The 24,060-nt window shown below is 40.0% G+C and overlaps 1 protein-coding gene across 1 annotated transcript in view; it reads left to right on the forward strand.

Moving 5' to 3' along the window:
* Positions 1-24,060, forward strand: part of UNC79 (unc-79 homolog, NALCN channel complex subunit) — a 225,599-nt gene that overhangs the window by 150,802 nt on the left and 50,737 nt on the right. The window contains exons 32-39 of the mRNA XM_052659741.1: positions 1,661-1,768; positions 5,364-5,480; positions 8,094-8,177; positions 12,604-12,706; positions 14,822-14,962; positions 19,067-19,105; positions 23,068-23,180; positions 23,269-23,354. Of these exons, the coding sequence (XP_052515701.1) occupies positions 1,661-1,768; positions 5,364-5,480; positions 8,094-8,177; positions 12,604-12,706; positions 14,822-14,962; positions 19,067-19,105; positions 23,068-23,180; positions 23,269-23,354 (791 nt within the window). The remainder of the gene's footprint in view (positions 1-1,660; positions 1,769-5,363; positions 5,481-8,093; positions 8,178-12,603; positions 12,707-14,821; positions 14,963-19,066; positions 19,106-23,067; positions 23,181-23,268; positions 23,355-24,060) is intronic.

Here is a 24,060-nt window from a genome sequence, read left to right on the forward strand (position 1 = left end):
GTGCATGGAATTTTCCAGGCAAGAATACTTGAGTGGGTTGCCATTCCCTTCTCCAGGGGATCTTCCTGATCCAGGGATTGAACCCGTATCTCTTGTGTCTTCTGCATCAGCAGGCAGATTCTTTACCCCTGTGCCACCTGGGAAGCTACTCTTACTCTTATTATTTATGGCATGGTAGCAGCAAATATAAAACCGAGACAAATAATAATAAGATTGGTAATTGTGCTTGTTTTTAACTAGTGGTTTGTGGAGAATACCTAGGAGAAACACCATAACCTAATCTTCAATATCTTAATGACTAAGGAATTTAAAATAAGTAGTAGTTTTATACTTTATTAGGCGAGTTTGGGAAACATTGTAACAATTATACTTTTTTGTTATCAAGAAATTTCTTATCTGACAATCATATCTATTCAGAAAGACCTCTGAGAACGAAAAGTAGAGGTTCCCAAATCAATGCTTAAAAGCTTTTCTCCTAAGCCCCCACCTAGGATGCATTTTACTTTCATTTCCGACAGTTTAATAATCACCCAATCGAACAGCGTCTGCATGCTTACATTGTATGTGTGTATGAATGTATGGTGACTTGCTCTGGGGCAAGAACAAACAATTGATAATAAATTGCAGAGGAGGAGACACTTGTCATGAAGCTTATGAATTTGAGGTCTTTTAGGGTGGACATGTTGTAATCATGGAAACCCTAGTGGTAATTCCAGACTGCTCATTGAGTTCAATATATAGAGAGTATTGCTTAAGATGGCAAGGAGGCTTATAAAGAATTTTAGGGGTTTGCAGTCAAAAACTATTGAACTTTTCAAAAACTTAAAGAATCATCTTCACCTAGAATGATGTGGGACAGCTTGTTTCTCAATACTGAAAAAGACTATTATTTTGCAGAAAATATTTCAGGTTAGATGCATTTGTCAGCAGCAGAAACAAATGATGCAGTCTGTTTCTTGCTCAACTAATAAAATAGAATATAATAAAATTTTATTTTCTAACAAAATAGAAAAATCTGAGTTACTAGTAAGTAATTATTCTGTCTTAGATACAGTCCCTGTTCTTAAATTACTTATGGTTTAGCAGAGGTTGTGGGACAGGTAAATAGACACTTGCATTTTAGTGTGTTAATTTTGGTAAAGGTTAGGACAGGGTACTCTGGGATTGCATAAGAGGATCACATGATCCAGTATTTTGTTTGAATGTGGGGTTGAGGATCCTGGTTGCCCTTTTGGAGGAGGAATTATCTGTACAAATTGAGATGTAAGTGATAAGTAGGAAACTGCCAGACAAAGGTGAAGTGGTAGCATGAAACATGTGGATTACCTGTAAGTGTCTTTGGGATTTGTATGAAAAGAAATCCAGTTCTTGAAAGGTGCAGGAATATGTGATGTGAGCGTGCCAAGCCCTAGCTTTGTAACAGTGCTGTTGTTAATCTCTGAGAGGCATATTGACACATGCAGAGTGTAACGTGGAAGCAACTCTCCGTGGAACTTTGAAGCCAGTGTGTATGAGGTTCCAGTAAAATCGTTAGTAGGGCCAGAAAGTGTGTAATGATTTCAATGGGAGTATTGAGCAAGAGCGGGAGAATATATGGAAAAGGTTCCCCAACTTGCTTTTAATCAGTGTCCTGAATCCTAAATAATATTTTTGTTGGTAGATCCTGCTACTAAAGGACTTTCAACTTTGGAAATGCCACGAGAATCCTCGTCTGCCCCTACGCTGGAAGCAGGTGTGCCAGAGACGAGCAGCCATTCCTCCATATCAAGTAAGATTTCCTTTGATGATCGTTTTGCCTGTCCATCGATTGTAGAACATGATCTGCCACCTTGTTTCCAGTTTCACAGTCTTGGTATTGTTTTTTTTCTTTAACGTTTGTGTTAGCTTCCTAGATAATGCTATCTTGTGTGTTCTCAGAGACTATGAGATAGAGGCCCATTTTTGTCAGCATCTCAAGTGTTTGATAAATCAGTATGGTCAATGATAGGCCAAGAATCCTAATTTGTTATGGAATGGTCACTGCATTTCATAATTCAGTAAAATAAGTATTATATATGACTGGATTAAACAAAAAACATGGAACTGGTTTTGGGACAAGGGGAAAACACCGTCTGTGGCAGAATTTTTACATGAAACACCTTTGTTTAATTTGAATCACCTCCATCATTGACAAAAACTTTCTCTAAGCTGTCATCAAATAAATGTATCAGATATATCATGATTCCAGTTATTTCTGAATGTAGCCCTCTAGGATCAGAAAATTAAATTGACATGAAACTTTATTGGATCTATAGGAGGCAACTATTTTGAAACTGCCCTGTGTTGTTGGGTCCTAGATTCTCCCCATGAGTAGCTTGCATTCTACTGAAGTTTGAAAATAAGGGTGTCCACCTGGCTCAGTGGAGTCAATTAAGAGATTTTAGCATGAGACATTCTCAGAGATACAAAGACACAAACAGACCTGTAATTTCCACAGACCCTTGTCACATGTGCTGGTATATTTTGTGTTCCATGTGGATGCTGCCTCAAGGCTAGTGAGTTTTCATTTGACCATCTTTTGAAATAAAGATGAACTTGAAAACCAGATAAAGATCTTACCTTAAATGTTGGACTGGTAGTATGGAACAACATCATCTTCATCATTCATTTATTCATGCTTTCATTCATTCAGCAACTATTTATTAAGAGTTTGCTAAGTGCCAGGCATGATGCTTGGCACTGGTGATCAAAGGTGAATAAATAAGATATAACTTGTTCTTCAAGCATTTACAGACATAAATAGTAGTAATTGCTACCAATTACCATGTTCCAGGCACTGTGCTGAATGGTTTATACACATTGTTAGTCTATTAAGTCCTCCCTTTGGTACTGTATGACAGATAGTATTGACCCAGTTTTATAGAATAGGAAACAGAGGTTCAGAGAGGCTAAGTGATTTGTCTAAATTTGCACAGCTATTAAGTGATAGAGATAGGAATTGATGCTAGGTCTGTTTGATTTTTCAATTTCATGGTATTTTTTAGTATGGAACACAGCTTAGAGCTTCCCTGATGGCTTAGTTGGTAAAGAATCCGTCTGCAATGCAGGAGACCTGTTTTTTCCTGGGTCGGGAAGATCCCCTGGAGAAGGAAATGGCAACCCACTCCAGTATTCTTGTGTGGGAAATCCCATGGACAGAGGAGCCTGGCGGGCTACAGTCCATGGGGTCGTAAAGAGTTGGACACAACTTAGCGACTAAACCATCACCACAACTGCCTTAGAATAATTTAAATTCAGTTATAATAGAGATTATAGAAATTCTAAGAAAGTGTTTCCAAGTAACATTTATTTTCCCTTTTGATAGCAAAGACAAATGGCTCATTCTGAACCTAATTGTTCTTATTTATCACAAAAAAATCTGTTTTAAAGCATGATAAAATGCCCATTTTTAAGTCCACATACTAAAATCATGAACATGTATCTTCTCTTCCTAATTTGCAAGAGTCATCTATAAAGAGGTAGTGAATTACGTAGTTAGAATTCTAAGTTGAGTATGATTGAGTCAGGATGACTAACTCAGTTTGACTTCAGTGCTAGCTAAATGTATCACAAAATAAATGTGTCAAATAAATCATGACCCAGAATCATGATTGAATCTAGCCCTTTGAGATTTAGCATAATGCATCATTAGATTTCCACTTTTGTCTTCCTCTCCATTAAAAGCATGTGTTGGGTACACACCAGCTTTTGATGGTGTGTTCTTACAGGACAATGCCAGGTGCTTTACACACTGTGCTAAACATTAAGAGTTTTTACTCTCAGGGAATTCTTCTGTCTTTAAAAACAACTGATAATTGGAGAAATTGTTCTATCACTAGAGGTTTTTAATCTTTCTTTGATTTTGTCTGATAGATGCTAATTTTTAAATTTGGTAAATCTTCTCAAAGATTTCCACTTTTGAATTTTACATGAAATTTCTTAAATTTTCTGAAAGATTGCTGCCTTTGAATTTTACCCAAAGCTGCACTTTCAAGTGAATCGTGAAGCTGTAAAATTTACCAGTCAACCGCAAGAATCAGATTTTTCATATTTGCGTAGTTATTTCCATGAATTCAGTTAACATGGAGTCCAAGACACAAGAATTCCCATCACACCTCTCTCTTTTGCTCAGTTTATCAGCTGATTATTTTGTAGCTAAACATGCCATAACCACCATTAATGAAGCAGCATGCTAATTACATTAAAAATAATGTCATAGTTGAGTTCACATCACACCAAGTTGCTGTCTTGGTACCATGACTGTGAAACCTGTATATAATACGTAAGGCTTTCTAAGGGCCATACAGACTTCTTGGTTTCTACCATCCTCTTCTAGACCGTATACATTTTAGAGCTTCGGTTTCTGAAATTGTCCTTATAAGAAAGTAAATAATCCCACATTCTCAAATATCTAGTTGTTTGGGATCATGTAGAAAAGGCCTGTCAGATATACCCTTCCTTTCTTACTGGGTTGCTGACAGGTATTGGTGGGACCACTTGAAGAGGAAAAGAAGGGTAGGAAACAAATTGCCTTCTCACTCAGCAGTCGATTGGCAGAAGTGCTTTCCACTGTTTTTCTGGTTAGAAAATGCTTAATGTACTTAACATATCAATCATAGGATATCTGTCAATGCCTAACTGCAAGATAAAAATGTTACCACTATTTCATTTAAAACAAAGAAGCGTACTAGACTATGCTTGTGGAATGTTATTGGATTCACATTTTTCAAACAGTAAGCAGAGGCTTATATAGAGATTGAAAACAGCATGGATTTTGGAGTCAACACGTTTTAATTTTATGCCCACTTCATTAACTTGTTGGTTCCAAGTAACAATTTCATTTGCTTCAATTTCTTTCTAAAAATTGGGGTAGATATGTGTCATCCTACTCCAAAATATACATGTACAAATACACACACACACACACACAGAACCTCAGGGGGATATCAGGAGACTGAAACTGTGTGTGCACAAGCTCCATTAAAGAAAGTTAAGCTATAAATTATTTACAGAAGTAGTAGTATCTGTCTTGAATCTTTTGGGGAATAAGAAAGAGTATATAAATGAAGAAGTAAATGAAAATATTACACTGTTGTAACTGGGGTAAATATTTACAGGCTACAGATGAGTGCTCATAGCCACTCTTTCTTTCTTTATTGAGTAAAGAAAGGCACCAAGAGTAGCATAGTGCCTTAGTTTTTCATCTGAACAGAAGCATACAACTTACTAATGATTATAAATAGCAGATGAAGGTTCAATTAAGATTCTGTATGGCTGTGTAGAGCCTTTGTGTGCTGTGCAAATTTATTCCCCTTAGTAATCATCTCCTAATTTCCTCCATATAGCTCAGTATAGGCAGATGAAAAGGGGATCCCTGGGAGCTCTGACAATGAGCCAGTTAATGAAGCGACAGCTGGAACATCAGTCTAGCGCCCCCCATAACATCAGCAACTGGGACACTGGTGGGTCAAGCTTTTCTTCTTGTTTTACCTCTCAGATTAGGGAATGCCACTTTCTCTGTGTCCCCTCTGCTTCCTTGGGAAAGAATAGATTTTCTCTTGTATTCTGTGGTTCAAACATTTTTTTTTTAAACCTAAGGTAATTAATAAGTCTATTTAAACTTTCTGAGTGTTTAAGAGCCACAGGTTCTTCCATCTAAGCTGGTCCAACTCTTTTATTTTTTTTCCTCTAAGACTCAGATTCCAGATAATTTTAGGCCATTTCTTTGGGGGTTAAATGATGTAAATGCATAAAGGAGGGTATGGAACTATGATTTCATGTTGCAAATTAGAAAACAAAACACCAGATTATCAATATTCTCTGTTTTATAAGTGATGATGTATCAAAAATAAGGGACTTTTTGATAGTAATGATAACAGTCATAACCAATTTCAGCTTAGTGACGTCATGATCTGCGGGTAGGTCTGGGAATATGAGCTCTGTGTTTTAGTTAGCAGGGTCACCAGGTTGCAGCTGCACACCCTCATGCTCATACGATGGAACTGCCTCTAACCTCAATTTTAAAGTAAGAATTGACTGCCATGACATGTCTATTTTAAACATGATCACCCTGCATTTTCTAAACTTTGTTACCACGTTCTGCACAGGTACTACTTCCTCAAGCCAGTAGTACTGCCGCAATTTTGCTCTTTTGAGTGCGTGCCTTTCCTTTTTTTCTTATTTTAATTAAATGGGTCATTTGATCACAAGATTATATTTGTGAAAGCTTACCACAAGATGCATACACTATGAAAATATCAGGATTTACTAGTGTGATATGCTCTGGGGGCCAACACTTGGATAGGACTATTTTCAAATCTTGGTTAGTACTTTCTGGCTACAGTTACATGAAATCATTTTAATAGCCTTCCTTATGACCAAGAATTGCAATGTCCACAAAACCAAAATATTAAGATACTGTAAATTTCTCATAGCTATAATATCTACATAGAGATTTCATCTTATTTTCCCCCACTATTCTTTAAAAAAAAGAAAAGAGAGAGAGAACTAATCTAGATTACTAACCCTTACACACCATACCCAATCTTATATTTAACAGATAATTTCAACTCTCCTGGCCTTTCTAAGGTTCTTAACATTTGAAAAGTATAGTGTTTTATCTTTCTTTTAGTGATGAGTGGTAGTGAATAATGAAATGACCAAAAGCCAGTGGGTTAAGGAGATAAGGAGAAAGACACTGAATAACTAGCTTTGAGAGTTTACTGGGTTTGGGTGAAGCTTTTTTTGTTCACACAAGAGAGGACCTTGTTTCTCTCTTTACTGAGCTGATGCTATGTCAGGAGCGGACAGTGGAAATGTTTATTCTGTTCATTCTCTGATAACTAAACACCCATCTTTTGTTAGGTGCACCTGAGGCCCTGGAGATTTTTTTTATTATGCTATTACTGTTCTCTGTAACAAGCTCAGCCTAAGCTAACCATTGTAGATTCTGACTACAATTGCAGCCTGGAGTGGTTGACTCTGTAGAGTTATAAAAAGGCAAATAGATCTCAAATTCTGTTCCAAATTTTAATCTAGAAAAAAATCTACATGATGCCAAATAACCCATTTAACTGAATTTTTCACTTCCCAACCAAACTGCAGCCTTGTTCATATCATTCTGATTTCTCATTTAATACTTGCCATTGACATGCTATATGAATTTCTTTCATCTGAGTTTTCCTGGGCTTGTTTTCCATCCTCCAAATTGATTCGCTAGTCGCCAAGTCCTCCTGGAGCTTCATCTCTATATTCTCGCTTTTATTAGTATCATAAAAAGTTCTCCCCAAATCCAAGACCAGAGGAGAGTCAATGAGTGTGGAGTTCCATGTTAGGTGGCATGTCACTGTATACCACATACAGTGTCATGTTGATTCAGTGGCTTGCTAGTCTCCAAAAGAAGACATCTGGTCCTGCAGACACACTGAGAAAGGCAGCCTAAAGCCTGGGTCATGATCAACTTGCGGCAGCATGCACCTGCTCATTCACAGAGTACCTGCCACTTCTCCACCCGTGCACATCTGATGGCTTGCTTCTTTGCCTCATCTTTCACCTGAAACAGGTGTTCCTGGAGTGCTGCTCCTCCATCTGCCCCTGTCCCCTTATTCCTGTTCCTCAGCCCTCAGTCAGCTGCCTCTCATTTCCTTGCTACCAGTTCCACATGTTTCCTGGATGATCTATCTGGTCATTGCTGCAAATGATTACTTATGTTTTTATTGATTTGCATAAAACATTTTTTTCATGGCTGTGACATTGGCCTTTCATTTTTTTTCATTTCATATCAAGAGATATGGGACTTGAGCTTTTTGGGAGTGGAGATTAGAGAATCTGGACGTTGTGGGGGATGGTTTCAGATGCTCTGCTGCTTTCAGCTGCATTTCTTGCACCTGAATGGCAGGTTTATAGGGAAAGCCCAAGCAACCCTATGCTAAAATCTAGAATGTTTCCTGTAAATGTTAATAAGCAACATTATCAATCACCAAAGAGGCCCCAAGAGATTATTGGTTAAATTCACTGTATTGTGAATTGTGTGTAGTTGACCACACTGAAGACTGAAATGTTCTATTTATCCACAGAACAGATACAGCCCGGGAAACGCCAATGTAATGTGCCAGTGTGCCTAAATCCTGACCTGGAGGGACAGCCGTTGAGAATGAGAGGTGAGCTGTGTCACAAATCTGACTGTAAGAGTGAAAGGGACCATATATATATGTCAGTCATCTAGTCACCCAGAAGGGGCTGCAATCTCCTCTTCAGCAGCTCCGGGAAGAGAACTCAGCCTTTGCTCAAACTCTTCCACGACTTAAGAGTGAGTGTATGACATCCCATCTTTGAACATGACTGACAAAAATCTCTTCTTGATAGTGAAGTTTTAAACCTTGGGGCCACACAAAGCAAGTCTAGACTTTCTCATTCAACTTTTCAGACATTTGAAGAAAGCCACCAGTTGCTTATTTCCTCAGTCTTTTCTAGACCACACAGCTCTGGGTCTTTTGGCGTTCCTCCTGATACATGCTAGTTTCCCATAGTGCCCACGCATCTACTTCTCTGAGCATGTTCACCTTATCTATGTTCCTTCTAGATTATTGAGATCATAGATGGACAGCTTCTTTTCAGCCATCTGAAACCGAGCAAAATGAACACTAGACTTTATGCTAACTGGAGGAGCAAGCTGAGAATAAATCTATGCTAAGATAGTCAGAATATTAAAAAAATTTTTTTTGGCCATGCTGCGAGGCATGTGGGATCTTAATTCCTTGACTAGGGATCAAGCCTGTACTCCCTGTATTGGAAGCATGGCATCTTAACTACTAGATCGCCAGGAAAGTCCAGAATATGTATTTTTAAAATTCATCTTATGTCCAGTTAATTGTTACTTTTTCTCTTTTTGTCTTTAAATTTAGAAGGCAGGTTAACCGATCATTGGTGAAAACCAGAAAACAAAAAAGAATTATGACCGCATGTCTTAATTAGTCCCATAAATCAAGCAGACCTATTGTTTTGGACCATGTCACTTCTGATTCTCCTTAGGAATGAATGAGGAGACTTAACTCCAGCTTTGGATAAGATTTATTTGGCAGTGAGTAGCAGTTGTATCCCTTGTATCCAACGAGATGAGACTTCTCATTCATGGGCCTAGGGAAACCTTTAAAAAATTTATTTTTTTAATTGGTGGAAAATTGCTTTACCATGTTGTGTTGGTTTCTGCCATACAACAACATGAATCTATATATCCCCTTCTTCTTGGGTCTCCCTCCCCTCCCCTCCCCTCATCCCACCCCTCTAGGTCATCACAGAGCACCAGGCTAGGCTCCCTGTATTATACAGCAAGTTCCCACTAGCCATCTGTTTACACGTGAGAGTGTGTATATGGCAATGCCACTTTCTCAGTTCATCCCGCCCTCGCCTTTCCCTTCTGTGTCCGCAAGTCTGTTCTCTGCCAGGTTCACCGGTACAATTTTTCTAGATTCCATATATATGCGTTTGTGTATGATGCCTGTTTTTCTCTTTCTGACTTACTTCACTCTGTATAAGAGGCTCTAGGTTCATCCTCCTCACTACAACTGACTCAGATCCGTCCTCTTTTATGGCTGAGTAATATTCCATAGTATATATGGGTCACATCTGCTTTACCCTTCATCTGTCAGTGGGCATCTAGGCTGCTTCCATGTCCTGGCTATTGTAAATGTTGCTGCAGTGAACACTGGGGTACAGGTGTCTTTTAGAATTGTGATTTTCTTAGGGGATATGCCCAGTAGTGGGATTGCTGGGTCATATGGTAGATTTATTCCTGGTTTTTTTTTTTTAAGGAATCTCCATACTGTTTTCCATAATGGGAAAAAAAATTGCAAATGAAGCAATTGACAAAGGATTAATCTCTAATATATATAAACAGCTCATGCAGGTCAATATCAGAAATAATCTGATCCAAAAATGGGCAGAAGACCTAAACAGACATTTCTCCAAAGATGACATCCAGCTGGCCAATAAGCACGTAAAAAGATACTCCATGTCACTAATTATTAGAAAAATGCAAATAAAAACTACAATGAAGTATTGCCTCACACCAGTCAGAATGGCCATCATCGAAAAAATCTACAAACGATAAATGCTGGAGGGGATGTGGAGCAAAGGGAAAGCTTTTATGAGCAGAAGCCAGGGATGTTAAACAAACTCTGGTGCTTGGTCATGACCTAGGGACACAGTCAGTAGAAGCAAAAGTGGAATGATGTAATGAGAACAAAGACAGAAAGTCTGTTTGTTGGTGAACTGAAATATCCACTGATAACTAGGGGACTGAGGTGTGCATGAACGCTTAGAGACACACCAACACCTTTGTACTTTCTCTAAGACTCCCAAAGGGACTTTTGTCAAAATGTCCAACTTTGAACCTAGGCTTTGGAGGAGGTCTTCTCTCTCTCTCTCTTTTTTTTTTTGAGGTCTTTTTAAAATGTTTTCTTTATTATGGTAAAAGTCACATAATATAAAACATACTATTTTCACCATATTTACCTGCACAGTTCAGTGGCACTGCACACATTCGCATTGTTGTGCAGCCCTCAGCATCATTCATCTCCTGAAATGAGACTCTGTCCCCATTAAACACTAACTCTCCATGCCTCTACCCCCACCCCGGGCCCCTGGCATTTACTAATGTACTTTCTGACTCTATGAACTTGACTATTCTAGGTATCTTATATAAGTAGAACCCAATGGCACTTGTCTGCACCTAGTGTATGTTGGAATACATTTTTAATACATGTCCTGCAAATATATAGTAGGAGGTTCCCTCTTCATTCAAGTTTCTAACAGCCTTCTATGTCTGTTCCCGAATTCCATGTAGGGTACACTTTGGATATTCAGCAGATGAACAGTAGTGGTAGTATCAGAAGTGTTGCTAACAACTAGGGATAATGGAACTCCCTTTAATAATGCAGACTTTGTTGTGACTCGGTTATAACAAAAGGAAGCTGAGCTCAGTGGCTTCCTTTTTGCACTGCCCACCTGCAAATATTACTCTTTGCTGCCTTACCATAAGCAGTATTTAGAAATCCAATGATTCAGCTAATGTTGCTATATAGGGGCCAATATCTCATAACTTACCGCTTCTATAAATGGCTGTCATAAATATTGCATTGTACATTCTGTGTTGACATATGGAAAAATAAATTCACAACGCTACTGTCAAAAATATCTGTTCCTTGGCATTTGTATTGGGTAATGATTGATTTGAAACCTCCCAAATGACTTTGCTTCCCTCTCTTTTTTTTTTTTTGACTTGCATTGTGATTTCTGTGTAAGTAATAGAAATTGGCAAGACTCTTTTGAAACCCTTGACTCAGAGTTGTTTTTTCTTTTTTTAAATCAATTTCTTACATTTCTAGTAAGACTGCATGTATATCAGCATGTATCTTGTGGGCTGAGTTTTCCCACTTTTAGCACAGACATTTTGGCACCTGGTAGATATGGAGTGTCAGTGTGCAGGAAATGTGAAGTAGTGGATTTGAACCTTCTGTGTTTTGTTTTCTTGAAGCAACTTCATTCTATTTACCTAACTGTTTTAATAATCAATCACATCTTCTTTTATCTTGGCCCAGTTCTTGCCTTTTCTATTATTAATCAGTTTATACTTTTGCTAGTAATAACTATGTTGCTTTCATTCAAAGCATCATCCTTATGAAAAAACTGAAGACCTTTGTTAACAATACAATTGGGTACACTTAGGAAAGCCTGTTAGATCAGAGAGAGCTGATAAATACAGTAGCAAAATTCAGATTCCATTTTGGATCTTCAGAAGTGACCTAAAGATATTTTCAGATAATTTCCTTTGCCATTGGGGTACAAAGGTCTCCTTATGAACAGATTTTGTAGCCTTTGATCAGACGAGGGAGTCTGTATGAAGCATCTTGACTCTTCAAAGGCTTTGATATTATTTTTTTCTCCCTCAGTTTGAAGCACCTTGCCCCCTTGGTGAAGTTTCCGAAAATTTTCATGTTGCTTCCTTCAGATAACAATTCTCTGAATCATTTGCTGTTGTTGTTCAGTTGCTCAGTCGTGTCCGACCCTTTATGACCCCATGGACTGCAGCACACCAGGCTCCTCTGTCCATGGATTCTCCAGGAAAGAATATTGGAGGGAATTGCCATTTCCTCCTCCAGGGGATCTTCCTGCCCCAGAGATCAAACCCACGTCTCTTATGTCCTCTGCATTGGCAGGCAGATTCTTTACCACTAGCACCACCTGGAAAACCCTTAAAATGATATGCTAACTGCTAAGTCGCTTCAGTCGTGTCTGACTATGCGACCCCATGGACAGCAGCCCACCAGGCTCTCCCATCCCTGGGATTCTCTAGGCAAGAATACTAGAGTGGGTTGCCATTTCCTTCTCCAAAATGATATAAGCCAAAACAAATCACAGTCTTTCTTGAATATGTTTCACTCTTGATGGTTTTTCACAATGAAATTGGGCTGTGCCTGTTACATCCTATGAAGGGAATCTTGGCAGGATTTCTAAGAGGAGAATTGTGCTTTTCCAGGCTCTGAGCAACGTGCATTTATTCACCAGTTGTGTTTACTGTTTATCCAGGGGCCACGAAATCCAGCCTGCTGTCAGCACCCAGCATCGTGAGTATGTTTGTGCCTGCGCCTGAAGAATTCACAGACGAACAGCCGACGGTGATGACAGACAAGTAAACTCACAGTTATTTTCTTCACTGTTTACAGAATTGGAGAGTTGGCTCTCCACGGGTGTGAGAAAGTATCAGAGGAGCATGCTATGCTTTTAAGTCATAATTTGTTCTTCAAATGGCTGTAGCCATGAGTGTTGTTATTTTAGAAATGCAGTATTGTATGAGCAGCTTTTGTTTATGCCAAAGTGTTTTTCTTTTTTTCCATTTGGATTCATGCAAATGATGTCCACTTATTCCTAGCAACAACTTCATACCAATAAAATCCCCCAATCAGAGATTCTAAATTGTTAGGGTGGGACTAAGTTTGAGGCTTGATTCTTTTTCCCATCCTGCTGGCGAGATCCATTCTCTGAATCTCAGATTGGCTGTGTTGCCTCTTGTTTGTCTGCCTTCAGTATCCCCAGATTTCTTACAAAATCCAAATGCTTTAGCTTATTATAAAAGGCCCTTCAGGTTGTGAACGTATGGACTTAACCAGTTCTCACCAGGAACTCTTTCTCTCCTCCACAAATTCATAGGTGCCCTTCTCTCTGTACTTTCTCTGCCTGGTGGACTCCTGCTCATACCTCAAAATCCAGCTTAAGGCAAAGTTTCTCTGATTTCACAAGGCAGAATGCATCATGCCATCCTCCAAGTTTCCATAGTATTTGATACATCTCTCTGTTCTACCACTTGGCACGCTGTATTTTAATAGTTTAGTTGTCTGTACACACATGTTTGTAGTAGATTGTAAGTTCCTTAGCGACTTGGACTCCTTCCTCTGTATTTTGTAGTTGAGCTCCCTGTACATTGCCTGGCGCATAAATGTTGTTCAGTAAGTATGATAAAGAATAAGACTTGTAGGATTTCAAGCTTGGAGAGATCTCTCTTGGGCTGAGCAGGCTTCCTGGTAAAGGTGAGCCAAGTGCCAAAGAGTAAGTTTGTGATAAAAAGGGAGGAAGGTGAGGTTGGAGGGGGTGGCATGAGGATCCTTGCAGCTGGTCATAGCTGGCTATCATTACTGTAGAAGGGAAGGGCCTATCTCGAACAGCTGCCTTAGAATGTCCACATGGGGAGCACCTACTTGCTTGTGGAGGGCTCTTCTTAGCTCCTTCTTTGGTATAATTTCCTCATGTTTGTGTCCTCCTCCAAGACTCAATCTTTCCTAATTGTCTTCCCGGTTGCCTTTGTTGGGGGAACTCGATTCATTGGGTTCCATAACAGCTTATGGAAAAACATGAACAGACTTTTGGGCCAATCTGATATCTATTTTTTAGTTACAAAAGTGAACTTTGTATTTTAGAAAAGTCAGTTTGTAAGGAATGATATATATATATTATATACACACACACACACACGCACACACACATATTTTGGAAAGTTTTCAGATAGAAAGTCACAGTAGCAATCGTAGTTCTGCTCCGTTTGCTTTTTCTTAGGAGACTTCCCTTCACGTTATAAAGCTGCCCAGCCACAGCCGGAAAAGAGAGCTCTGCTTTCATTGGGATGAAATTAACTGAACCTACCTTAGATACTGTGAAGAGCAACAAGTTGGAAGTTCCTTAAGAGCAAGGGCCATTATGTTTTTATAGACTATACTCAGTAGGTGGTGAGTTCATAAAACTGATCTGAGTGAGGTTTTCTATAGGGTTCTATTGACTATTTCACTCACAAATAGGACATTTTTAGATCTGAAAGTTTAGGAAGGCTTCCATTTGTGTCTAGACATTTTTCACTTTTAATTTCAACCAATGGAAAAAAATCTGTTTATTGATTATCCCTGGCAATAATTTTACATACATAAAATCCCTCAACCAGAAACCTCAAATTATTAGTCCAATTGGTGATTCTTGTAAAAGGGATCAATAATGCTTGTGTAGACCAGATAGCTATGAGTTGAAAGACCATTTTCAGTGATCAGAGGAAGCTTCAAGGTCTCTTCTGTGTGTGCTACTTCTGTGTCTAAGGTGAGACTAGTGTTCAAGTGTCCTATTTATTATTAAAAAGGGACCATAAACCTCCTTTTGGGGATTTTTCCAACTCTCACCAAAAAAAAAAAAAAAAAAGGCTATATGCACTTATATCTTGAAACCATTGTCAGCTCTCACAGAAAGCATTCCTCCGTTTTCTTTGCAGATGCCATGACTGTGGGGCCATTCTGGAAGAGTACGATGAGGAAACCCTGGGGCTGGCCATTGTGGTCCTCTCTACGTTCATCCACTTAAGCCCAGACTTGGCAGCCCCCTTGTTGCTGGACATCATGCAGTCTGTGGGAAGGTGAATGTCAGCTTCTGTTTTGATTGGTAGAAAGGAGCCTTACTCAGTCTATTAACCGTCAGTTCAAGGTGAAACATTTTGTAACCTTACAGATGCTTAATATCTGTGGGATCAACTCAGACTAATTTCACAAACCGAAGGGACCAAATTTTTGGTTGAATTCTACAGCCATGTAGGGTCGCAAGTCACAGTATCAGAGTGGAGCTAGAGAAAACTGCACTAAGACCCTACTGGTTCCTTGTTCTCTGTTACTATGTGAGCCAGTGTGTGTCACAGCACTCAGAACTGTGAATTCCTCACACTAAACACTTTGTAACTTTTAGATATTATTACCTCTCTTTGTCTGTTTTAAGGTGGATTCTCTAGGCACTTTGTAATCTGGGAGTGGCTCACTTCATTATGCAACTTGGGGCACTGCCATATGAAGGGATAAATGGAAGTATAGCAGTTTTATACTTCTGACTCAGAAGAAGGAAGGAGGCACACATTTGGGGAATAGAGCCTTCAGCCTGACTGATTAAAACTCAGCTACTCAGAGAATTTTCATATAAAGAAAATTCCATTTAGTACATAGGACATTAGAAGAAAAGTGCTCTATTTCATGGAAGTAGAGTTCAAATTCAGTAACAAATTGTAGTTCTAGCATGCACAACGTACAGGAGAGGACTGCATTAGATTCCACATGAATGTACTGGGGCTTCCGTGGTAGTCAGTAAAAACATCTGCCTGCAATGCAGGAGATGTGGCAGGAGTCATGGGTTCAATCCCTGGGTTGGAAGAGCCTCTGGAAAAGGAAATGGTAACCCACTCCAGTATTCTTGCCTGGAAAATCCCATGGACAGAGAAGCCTTTTGGGCCATAGTCCATGGGGTCAAAAAGAGTCAGACATGACGTAGTGACTAAACAACACCAACAAATGAGTATTGTGTCCAGTCTGTGCTAGCAGAGAGCTGGGTCTCTAGGCTGCAGGCATTGCGCCTGCCTAACTCTTGCCTGTGAGTGCTTTGTGGCTTAGTTGTTGAAGAGGACCATGATGTGTGGGAAAGCTGAGTAGCCATAAGAGATGGAGCATCAGTAAGAGCTGTGCTGAGTGTGTGCGCTGAGTGCTACGGGAGTTCAGGGTGGAAATGATTTCCTAGCGAAAAGTCTCTATGAAGGAGGTTGGAGAAAAAACTGGATTCTACAGATTCTTGGTATTTTTTTAAATAAAAGCTTTTAAAAATGTCTGGGTCTTTGTTGCTGCACGCAGGCTTTCTCTGGTTGCAGCTTGAGGGCTTCTCATTGTGGTGGCGTCTCTGGTTGCAGAGCACAGACTCTAGGGCAGAGGCTCAGTAGTTGTGGGACATGGGTGGAGTTGCCCCATGGCAGGTGGTTATATTCCCAGACCAGGAACTGAACCCATGTCTCCTGCATTGCAAGACAGACTCTCAACTACTGGACCACAAGGGAAGCCTCAAATTCCTGGTATTTGATGGAGGAAAGGGAATAAATATTAATGGAGCTAAAATTTAATCTTTTTAATGAAAAAAAAGAGATGATTTCAAGCTAAAGACAAACAGGGAAGCATTAAAATCCCCTTAGATGTGTATATTTTGTGCTGTGCTTAGTCACTCAGTTGTGTCCAACTCTTTGTGACCCCATGGACTGTAACTCAACAGGCTCCTCTGCCATGGGGATTCTCTAGGCAAGGATAGTGGAGTGGGTTGTCATGCCCTCCTCCAGGGAATCTTCCCAGCCCAGGAACTGAACCATGAGCCACCAGGGAAGCCCAGGAATACTGGAGTGGCTAGCCTATCCCTTCTCCAGGGGATCTTCCCAACCCAGGAATCAAACCAGGGTCTCCTGCATTCCAGCGGATTCTTTACTAGCTAAGCTACCAGGGAATACCTTAAGCGTATATAATCAGAGATGGTGTAACTATTCCACCTCTAATACTTAGAAATACTTTTCAGTTTTAGAACAGATAGAATTATTGCTCTGGTCTTCTACTATCTCCTTGAAATAGCTAATCTGCTATTATAATAGATACATAGAGGGGTTTTTATTTTGTTTTTGTTTGTTTTAACATAAGAGAATAAACCATGTTCAAGCATTGCCAACTGTTAGAATGGGAACACACAAACTTTGAAGAAAAGAGAACAGTGCAGATATATTTTTAGATACTTAAGTGCACAAACGGTGGTCCAGTGGTTAATCATCCACTTCACTGCAAGGGGCATGTTTTCCATCACTGTTCGGGGAACTAAGATCCCACATGCTTCAAGGCATGGCCAAAGACACCCCCAGCCAAAACAAAAAAAGTAAATCTCTACCTCCTTTGGACAGACAAGCAAGAGACAGAGAGAGCGTTAAAGTAAGCTGCCATGATTCTTAGCAGCTAGAACTACTGATAAAGCAGATTGAGTAGTCACCTGGTTTAGGGTTTCCTAGCATGCCTCAATTCCAAATGAGGTAATGTGGATTTATGAACACTTAATTTATTTATTTTAGTCCCACAGGAACTATTTCCAGCATGTTCTAAGAGCGTGTATGTTCAGCACATTCGTTTTATCACACAAGACTTTCTATATGATTTCATTTTTTTGCTCTCTACTTGGATCCCTCTTAATCTACTCACCCCTTTTTCTAGATGCAGCCTTGAAGATCACATTGACTGCACCCTTCTTTACTATTTATTTCATTTGCCAGTGCTTACCTAGTCACTGTAGTGTCATTAGTATGGAAGAGCCAACTGGGAATGGTGTCTGGTGTTACTGGTGCTGGACCCTCTGTTCTTTTCCAAATGCAGTCTGAATTCGAGTCACTGTTATGGTCTTAAATAAATAAAATTTTAGCATTCTCCATGTTTGTTTCTTCAATATCTTACTGATCAAGACACGTTTTACTAAACCCATCAGTTTAGTATACTCTTTTTCTTTCTATACATCTAGAGTATTTCCATTTATATAGAACCATATAATTGGGACTTCCCAGGTGGTGCTAGTGGTAAAGAACCCATCTGCTAATACAGGAGACATAAAAGACTCCGGTTTGATCCCTGGGTGGGGAAGACCCCCTGGTGGAGGGCATGGCCACCGACTCCAGTTTTCTTGACTGGAGAATCCCACGGACAGAAGCAGGCTATAGTCTGTAGGGTCACGAAGAGTCAGATACGACTGAAGCAACTTAGCATATTGATTACTTAACCTAAAAAATTTCTCTTCCCAAGATGTCTTTTCAACTTAACAGTTAGCTGACAAATTCCTTTATTACACATTTTCCTATCTTCTAGAGGTTTTTACAGTTTGTGGCTTATTTGTGGTTAGGTTTCAGAAGTTGTATACAAAGCAATGAATTTTTAAAATTAATTTTTATTAGAGAATAGTTTCTTTACAATGTTGAGTTAGTTTCTGCTGTACAGCAAAGTGAATCAGTTATACACAGAAATAAATTTTGAGTCGAGTTAAAATGGGGATAGGGTTTCCGTCATAGCCCAGTTGGTAAAGAGTGCACCTGCAATGCAGGAGACCCCAGTTCGATTCGTGGGTCAGGAAGATCCACTGCCAAAAGGATAGGCTACGCATTCCAGTATTGTTGTGCTTTCCTTGTGGCTCAGTAGGTAAAGAATTTGCCTGTGACGTGGGAGACCTGGATTCAATCCCTGGGTTGGGAAGATCCCCTGGGGAAGGGAAAGGCTACCCACTCCAGTATTCTGGCCTGGAGAATTCCATGGACTGTATAATCCATGGGGTCACAAAGAGTGGGACACAACTGAGCAACTTTCACTTTCAGTATAGGGGTGGACTAGGTCAAATACTGTTCTGACGTCTGTTAGATTTGGTTGCAAAGGACATGCCTATAGATTGGCTGGGTGATAGTCAACTAACTCAACTGTATGCCTCACCATGGAAATATCTGATTTGATGTAGAAAGCAGAGTTCAGAAACTGGATGAAATTGAACCTGGAGACTGACCCCTGAATGGGTCTTCTGTCCCTGCTCAAGGGAATTGTCAGTGGTTTTACATGCCCCCATCTAAATGGGAGCTGCAGTGGGGCATACAGTGCTCTTGCATTTTATCATGAAAGCATGACACTCATGTGACTCTGTTTACTTTATTTCCTAGATTGGCCTCCAGCATGACTTTTTCTAATCAAGCAGAAAGGTAAGCTCCTTAAATGAGTCAAAGCTCACTTTCTTTTTGTCCCTTGTGCATGTTCATCCATTTCTAAAACACAAGTGTGTTTACCATGAGATGAATATTGTTAGTGTTCAGCTGCAACTTCAGAGAGCACACATTCATTTTGCATTCACACCTTCATTTATTCACTCATTTTAGTCAACAAATACTTAAAGTCCACTCCATATCAGGCAGCCTGCTAGATACTTAGGTTTCCACTGGGGGCAAAACTGACATGATTGCTGCCTTTGAGGGGCTTAAAGTCTATCTGGGAGGCAAACATGAATTCAATATTTGCATGAGTTTATGATTGTAAACTGCTAAATGCTGTGAACAGAAAGAATATTAAGACTTGTATGTGCCTGTGTGCATGCATCCTAAGTTGCTTCAGTCATGTCCGACTGTTTGCAACCCTATATCCATGAGGTAGCCCACCAGGCTCCTGTGTCCATGGGATTCTCCAGGCAAGAATACTGGAGTGAGTTGCCATGCCCTCCTCCAGGGGATCTTCCCATCCAGGGATCAAACCTGCTTCCTTTATATCACGTCTCCTGAATTGGCAGGCAGGTTCTTTACCACTAAAAGTGAAGTGAAAGTGAAAGTTACTCAGTCATGTCCAGCTCTTTGAGACTCCACGGACCATATAGTCCATGGAATTCTTCAGGCCAGAATACTGGAGTCGGTAGCCTCTCCCTTCTCCAGCAGATCTTCCTGGCCCAGGGATTGAACTGGGGTCTTCTGCATTGCAGGTGGATTCTTTACCAGCTGAGCTACCAGTGGAGCCCAAATTCTTTACCACTAGTGCTACCTATTCAGCAACTGTTTATGGAGTGACTGCTAGCAACTGGGGATGCCCTAGTGAACAAAAGAGCAAATCCTGGCTCTCGTGAAACTTAGATTCTAGTTGAGGAGGCAGACAATGAGCTAATTAACACAAAAGAAAACTGATAATTTAATATCATTTAGTACTAAATTCTATGAAAATAATCAAGAAAGCCCAGGAGATAGAGAGGGGTGGAGGTGGTATTTTAGATATAGTAGCTTTTCTGAGCAAATGATATTTAAAGAAATAAGATAGTAGGAGAGTGCTCCGCACAGCAACTTATAGAAAGAACATTCCTGGTGGAAGAAGCAGCACATGCATATGCCCATGTAACCCAAGGGCTTCCCAGGTAGCTCGGTGGTAAAGAATCTACCTGCCAATGCAGGCTGTTCAGGGGACGCATTTTTGATCCCTGGGTTGGGAAGATCCCCTGGAGTAGGCAATGGCAACCCCACTCCAGTATTCTTGCCCGGAGAATCCCATGGACAGAGGAACCTGGCAAGCTACAGTCCATGGGGTCGCAAAGAGCTGGACATGACTTAGCGACTAAACAACAGCAAAATGTCCAGGTTCTTGGTCTTTTTCACTGATCCATACATTACGCTGCCACCACACTGTGTTGGTTACTGTAGCTGTAGAGTAAGTCGTGAAGTCAGATAGTATGAATCTTCCAACTTTGGTCGTCCTTTTCAAGAAGATTAGTTTGGATATTCTAGATTCCTTATGTTTCCATATAAATTTTAGAATTAGCTTTTCAATCTGGGGAGAAAAAGCCTGCTAGGACTGTATTCAAAGTATAAGTCAATCTGAGGATAAATGACCCTATAAAAATATTGTCTTTTAATTCATAACCATAATGTATACTTTCATTTTGTCTTTGTTTCTCTCAGCAGTGTTTTGTGGCTTTCACTGTAGAGATCTTGCATAACTTCTGTTAAATTTACTACCAGAAATTTTGTTTTTTAAAGTCAGTGTAAACAGAATTAAAAATTTTTTTCATTTTCTTACTTTCTGCTGCTGATATACAAATGTACTATTTTTTTTAACACTGTGCTGTAATAAACTAAATTCACTTAGTTGTAATAGCTGCTTTTTAGAGTCCTTGAAATGTAAACATACTTGTATGTAAAAAATCATGTCATCTGTAAATAGTGACAGTTCTACCCCTTTCTGATTTTTTATACCTTTTTCTGTTACCCTATTGCAATGACTAGGACCTCCAGTACAATAATAAAGATGTGATTGAGCATCCTTGCCTTGTTCCTAATCTGACGAGAAAAACATTTGTTATCTCACCATTAGTTATGTTTACTATAGGTTTTCATAAGTGCCCTTACCCAGACAGGATGTTCCTTCTATTTCTAGTTTTCTGATAATTTTTTTTATCATGAATTCAGATTGAATTTTGCCAAAGGCACTTAAATAATGGTATGTGTTTTGCACTTTTTTCTTTAAGGTATTAAGTTCCATTCATTGAGTTTTGAATATCAAGTCATTCTTATATTCTTGGGATAAATTATTTGGTCATGGTCAATCATTCTTCTTATGTATGTACAGTTGGATTCAATGTCCATGAAGACTATTGGTTTGTCCTTTTTCTTTTTATTTCTTTTATGTTCTTTCTTGGTTTTTGTTCTGTTTTATTTTGTTTTGTTTGTAATGCTTTATGTGATTTTAGCTTTAGGGCTTTGCTAGCCTCATAAAATAAACTGGGAAGGGTTCCCTCCTCTAATTTTTGAAAGGGTTTGTGAAAACTTGGTGTCATTTCTTCCCGAAGAATGTTTTTGACCTATAAGTTTGAACCAGCATATCAGGGTAGACAGGCAGAAAGAACAATTTAGGTAAGAGGGACTTTTTGTGAGTTATCTGTCTGGGCTCTTTGATTTCCTCTTTCTTCCTTTCAGCCACTCAGCCAGAGTCACCTCTGGGAATGTCCGTTCTGATACTTTGTGAGATTTTTAATGCTTTAATCTCATTTATTTATTTGTTTTTGGCCACACCATGCAGCATGTGGGGCTTCCCCAGTGGCTCAGACAGTAAAGAATCTGCCTGCAATGCAGGAGAGAGGGGTTCGATTCCTGGGTCAGGAAGATCCCTTGGAGAAGGAAATGGCTACCCACTCCAGTATTTTTGCCTGGAGAATCCTATGGACAGAGGAACCTGGTGGGCTACAGTCTGTGGGATCGCAAAGAGTTGGACATGACCAAGCGATTAACATGTGCAGCATGTGAAATCTTAATTCCCTGGCCAGGGGTTGAATCCGTGCTCCCTGCAGTGGAAGAGCAGAGTCTTAACTCCTGGACTTTCGGTGAAGTCCCTTTTCTAATACTTTGGTCTAAAGGAAAAGGGTACATAATCATCTCTTGGCTCCCTGTTTTGACATGCAGAGGTGGTGCAGAGGGTAAAGGGGAAAACTGGATATATCAAAGTCCTAACCTTTTTACAAGTACCAGTTCAGAGGCCCCAAGAAAATGCACCTGCTCTTCCAATAGGAATGAACATCTCTCTCCCTGCATTGTTCCTTGGAGGTGCTCACTCTCATAGCCAACGACACTTAATGGGAGGATCTTACTGATAATCCCCATCCTGAATTCTAGTCCTGACTCTGCCACCCTCTGGACGTGTAACCTTTGTTGTTGTTGTTCAGCCACCAAGTCATGTCCAATTCTTTGCAATCCCATGGACTCCAGGCTCCTCTCCACTCTCTCCTGGAGTTTGCTCAAATTGGTGTCCACTGAGTCAGTGGTGCTAGCTAACCATCTCATCCTCTGCCACCCTCTTCTCCTTTTGCCTTCCATCTTTTCCAGCATCAGGGTCTTTGCAGGTCACATTTTCTCTCTGGACCTGGGAACCCTCATCTGTACAACAGGATGGAATTAGTCTGAGACCAACTCTGGCATTACCTGGTTCCCTCTTTTTTTTTTTTTTTGGTTCCCTCTTTCTAAAAGCTTATTGTTAATAGCGATTCCATGTGACTAGAATATTTCATCTCATCAATGCAAGTGACAGTGAGTTATTCCGTAAGAGGACGGTTGTGCATGTGAATAAATAAGTAAATAAGTATCTGAACTCATGCTCAATGCTCCAAGATTCCTTGTTCTTTTCTCTCCCTGCTCAACCCCAGCATGATGGTCCCCGGCAATGCAGCTGGGGTGGCCAAGCAGTTCCTGCGCTGTATCTTCCATCAGCTGGCTCCCAATGGCATCTTCCCACAGCTGTTCCAGAGCACCATCAAAGGTAATTCATCCACGGGGGAGGCTGACACCACAGACCTGGCTAGTTGCTGAAACACGAATGCTACTAAATCTGACCATTGACTTTCCAGACGGGACTTTTTTACGGACCTTGGCCACATCTCTGATGGACTTCAACGAGCTGAGCTCTATTGCTGCTCTCAGCCAGCTCTTGGAGGTAGGTTTGCCTTTTTGAAACTCTAAGCCCTTGTTGAAATCGCTTCTGAGAAAGAAATTCAAAGTCATTTAATTTAAATATTAAAAATTTAAATGTTAAATTAGATGCTGAATAATTTAATATGTGAAAGCTTAAAAGATAAAAATGGCCAATGCATAGAATAGTCAGTTGGACACTGCTTTTTAGTGTGGATGTACTTAAAGCTTCTGGACCCCTCCACTGAGGGGTGGATGCCAGCCTCTGAACTCTCACTTTCAGCTTTCAAAATGTGTGGTGGATAAAGCCATGTGCACTACATTATGTGACTTTAGATTCAAATTTCAGCTTCACAGCTTTTTTTTATCTCAGAATCTTGGTTCAAAGTCTGCCTATTTGGAGAGTAGAGTGGAGTCAGTTCTCACCTCCACAGCTTATTCATTGTATCACTTAACTTGGAGTCTGTCTCTCTTCCTCTACTTATTAACTCTTTCAGTTAACTTGGATGGTTGGCAGCTTGCCTTGGGGACTTTGTTGTTCCTTTAATGTGTGTGTTAATCACTCAGTCATGTCCAACTCCTTGTGACCCCATGAACTATAGCTCTCCAAGCTCCTCTGTCCTTGGAACTTTGCAGGCAAGGGTACTGGAGTGGGTTGCCATTCCCTTCTCCAGGGGATCTTCCCAACCCTGGGATTGAATCTGGGTCTCCTGCATTGCAGGCAGATTCTT

This window comes from Budorcas taxicolor, chromosome 21, assembly GCF_023091745.1.
Source record: "Budorcas taxicolor isolate Tak-1 chromosome 21, Takin1.1, whole genome shotgun sequence".
NCBI lineage: Eukaryota > Metazoa > Chordata > Mammalia > Artiodactyla > Bovidae > Budorcas > Budorcas taxicolor.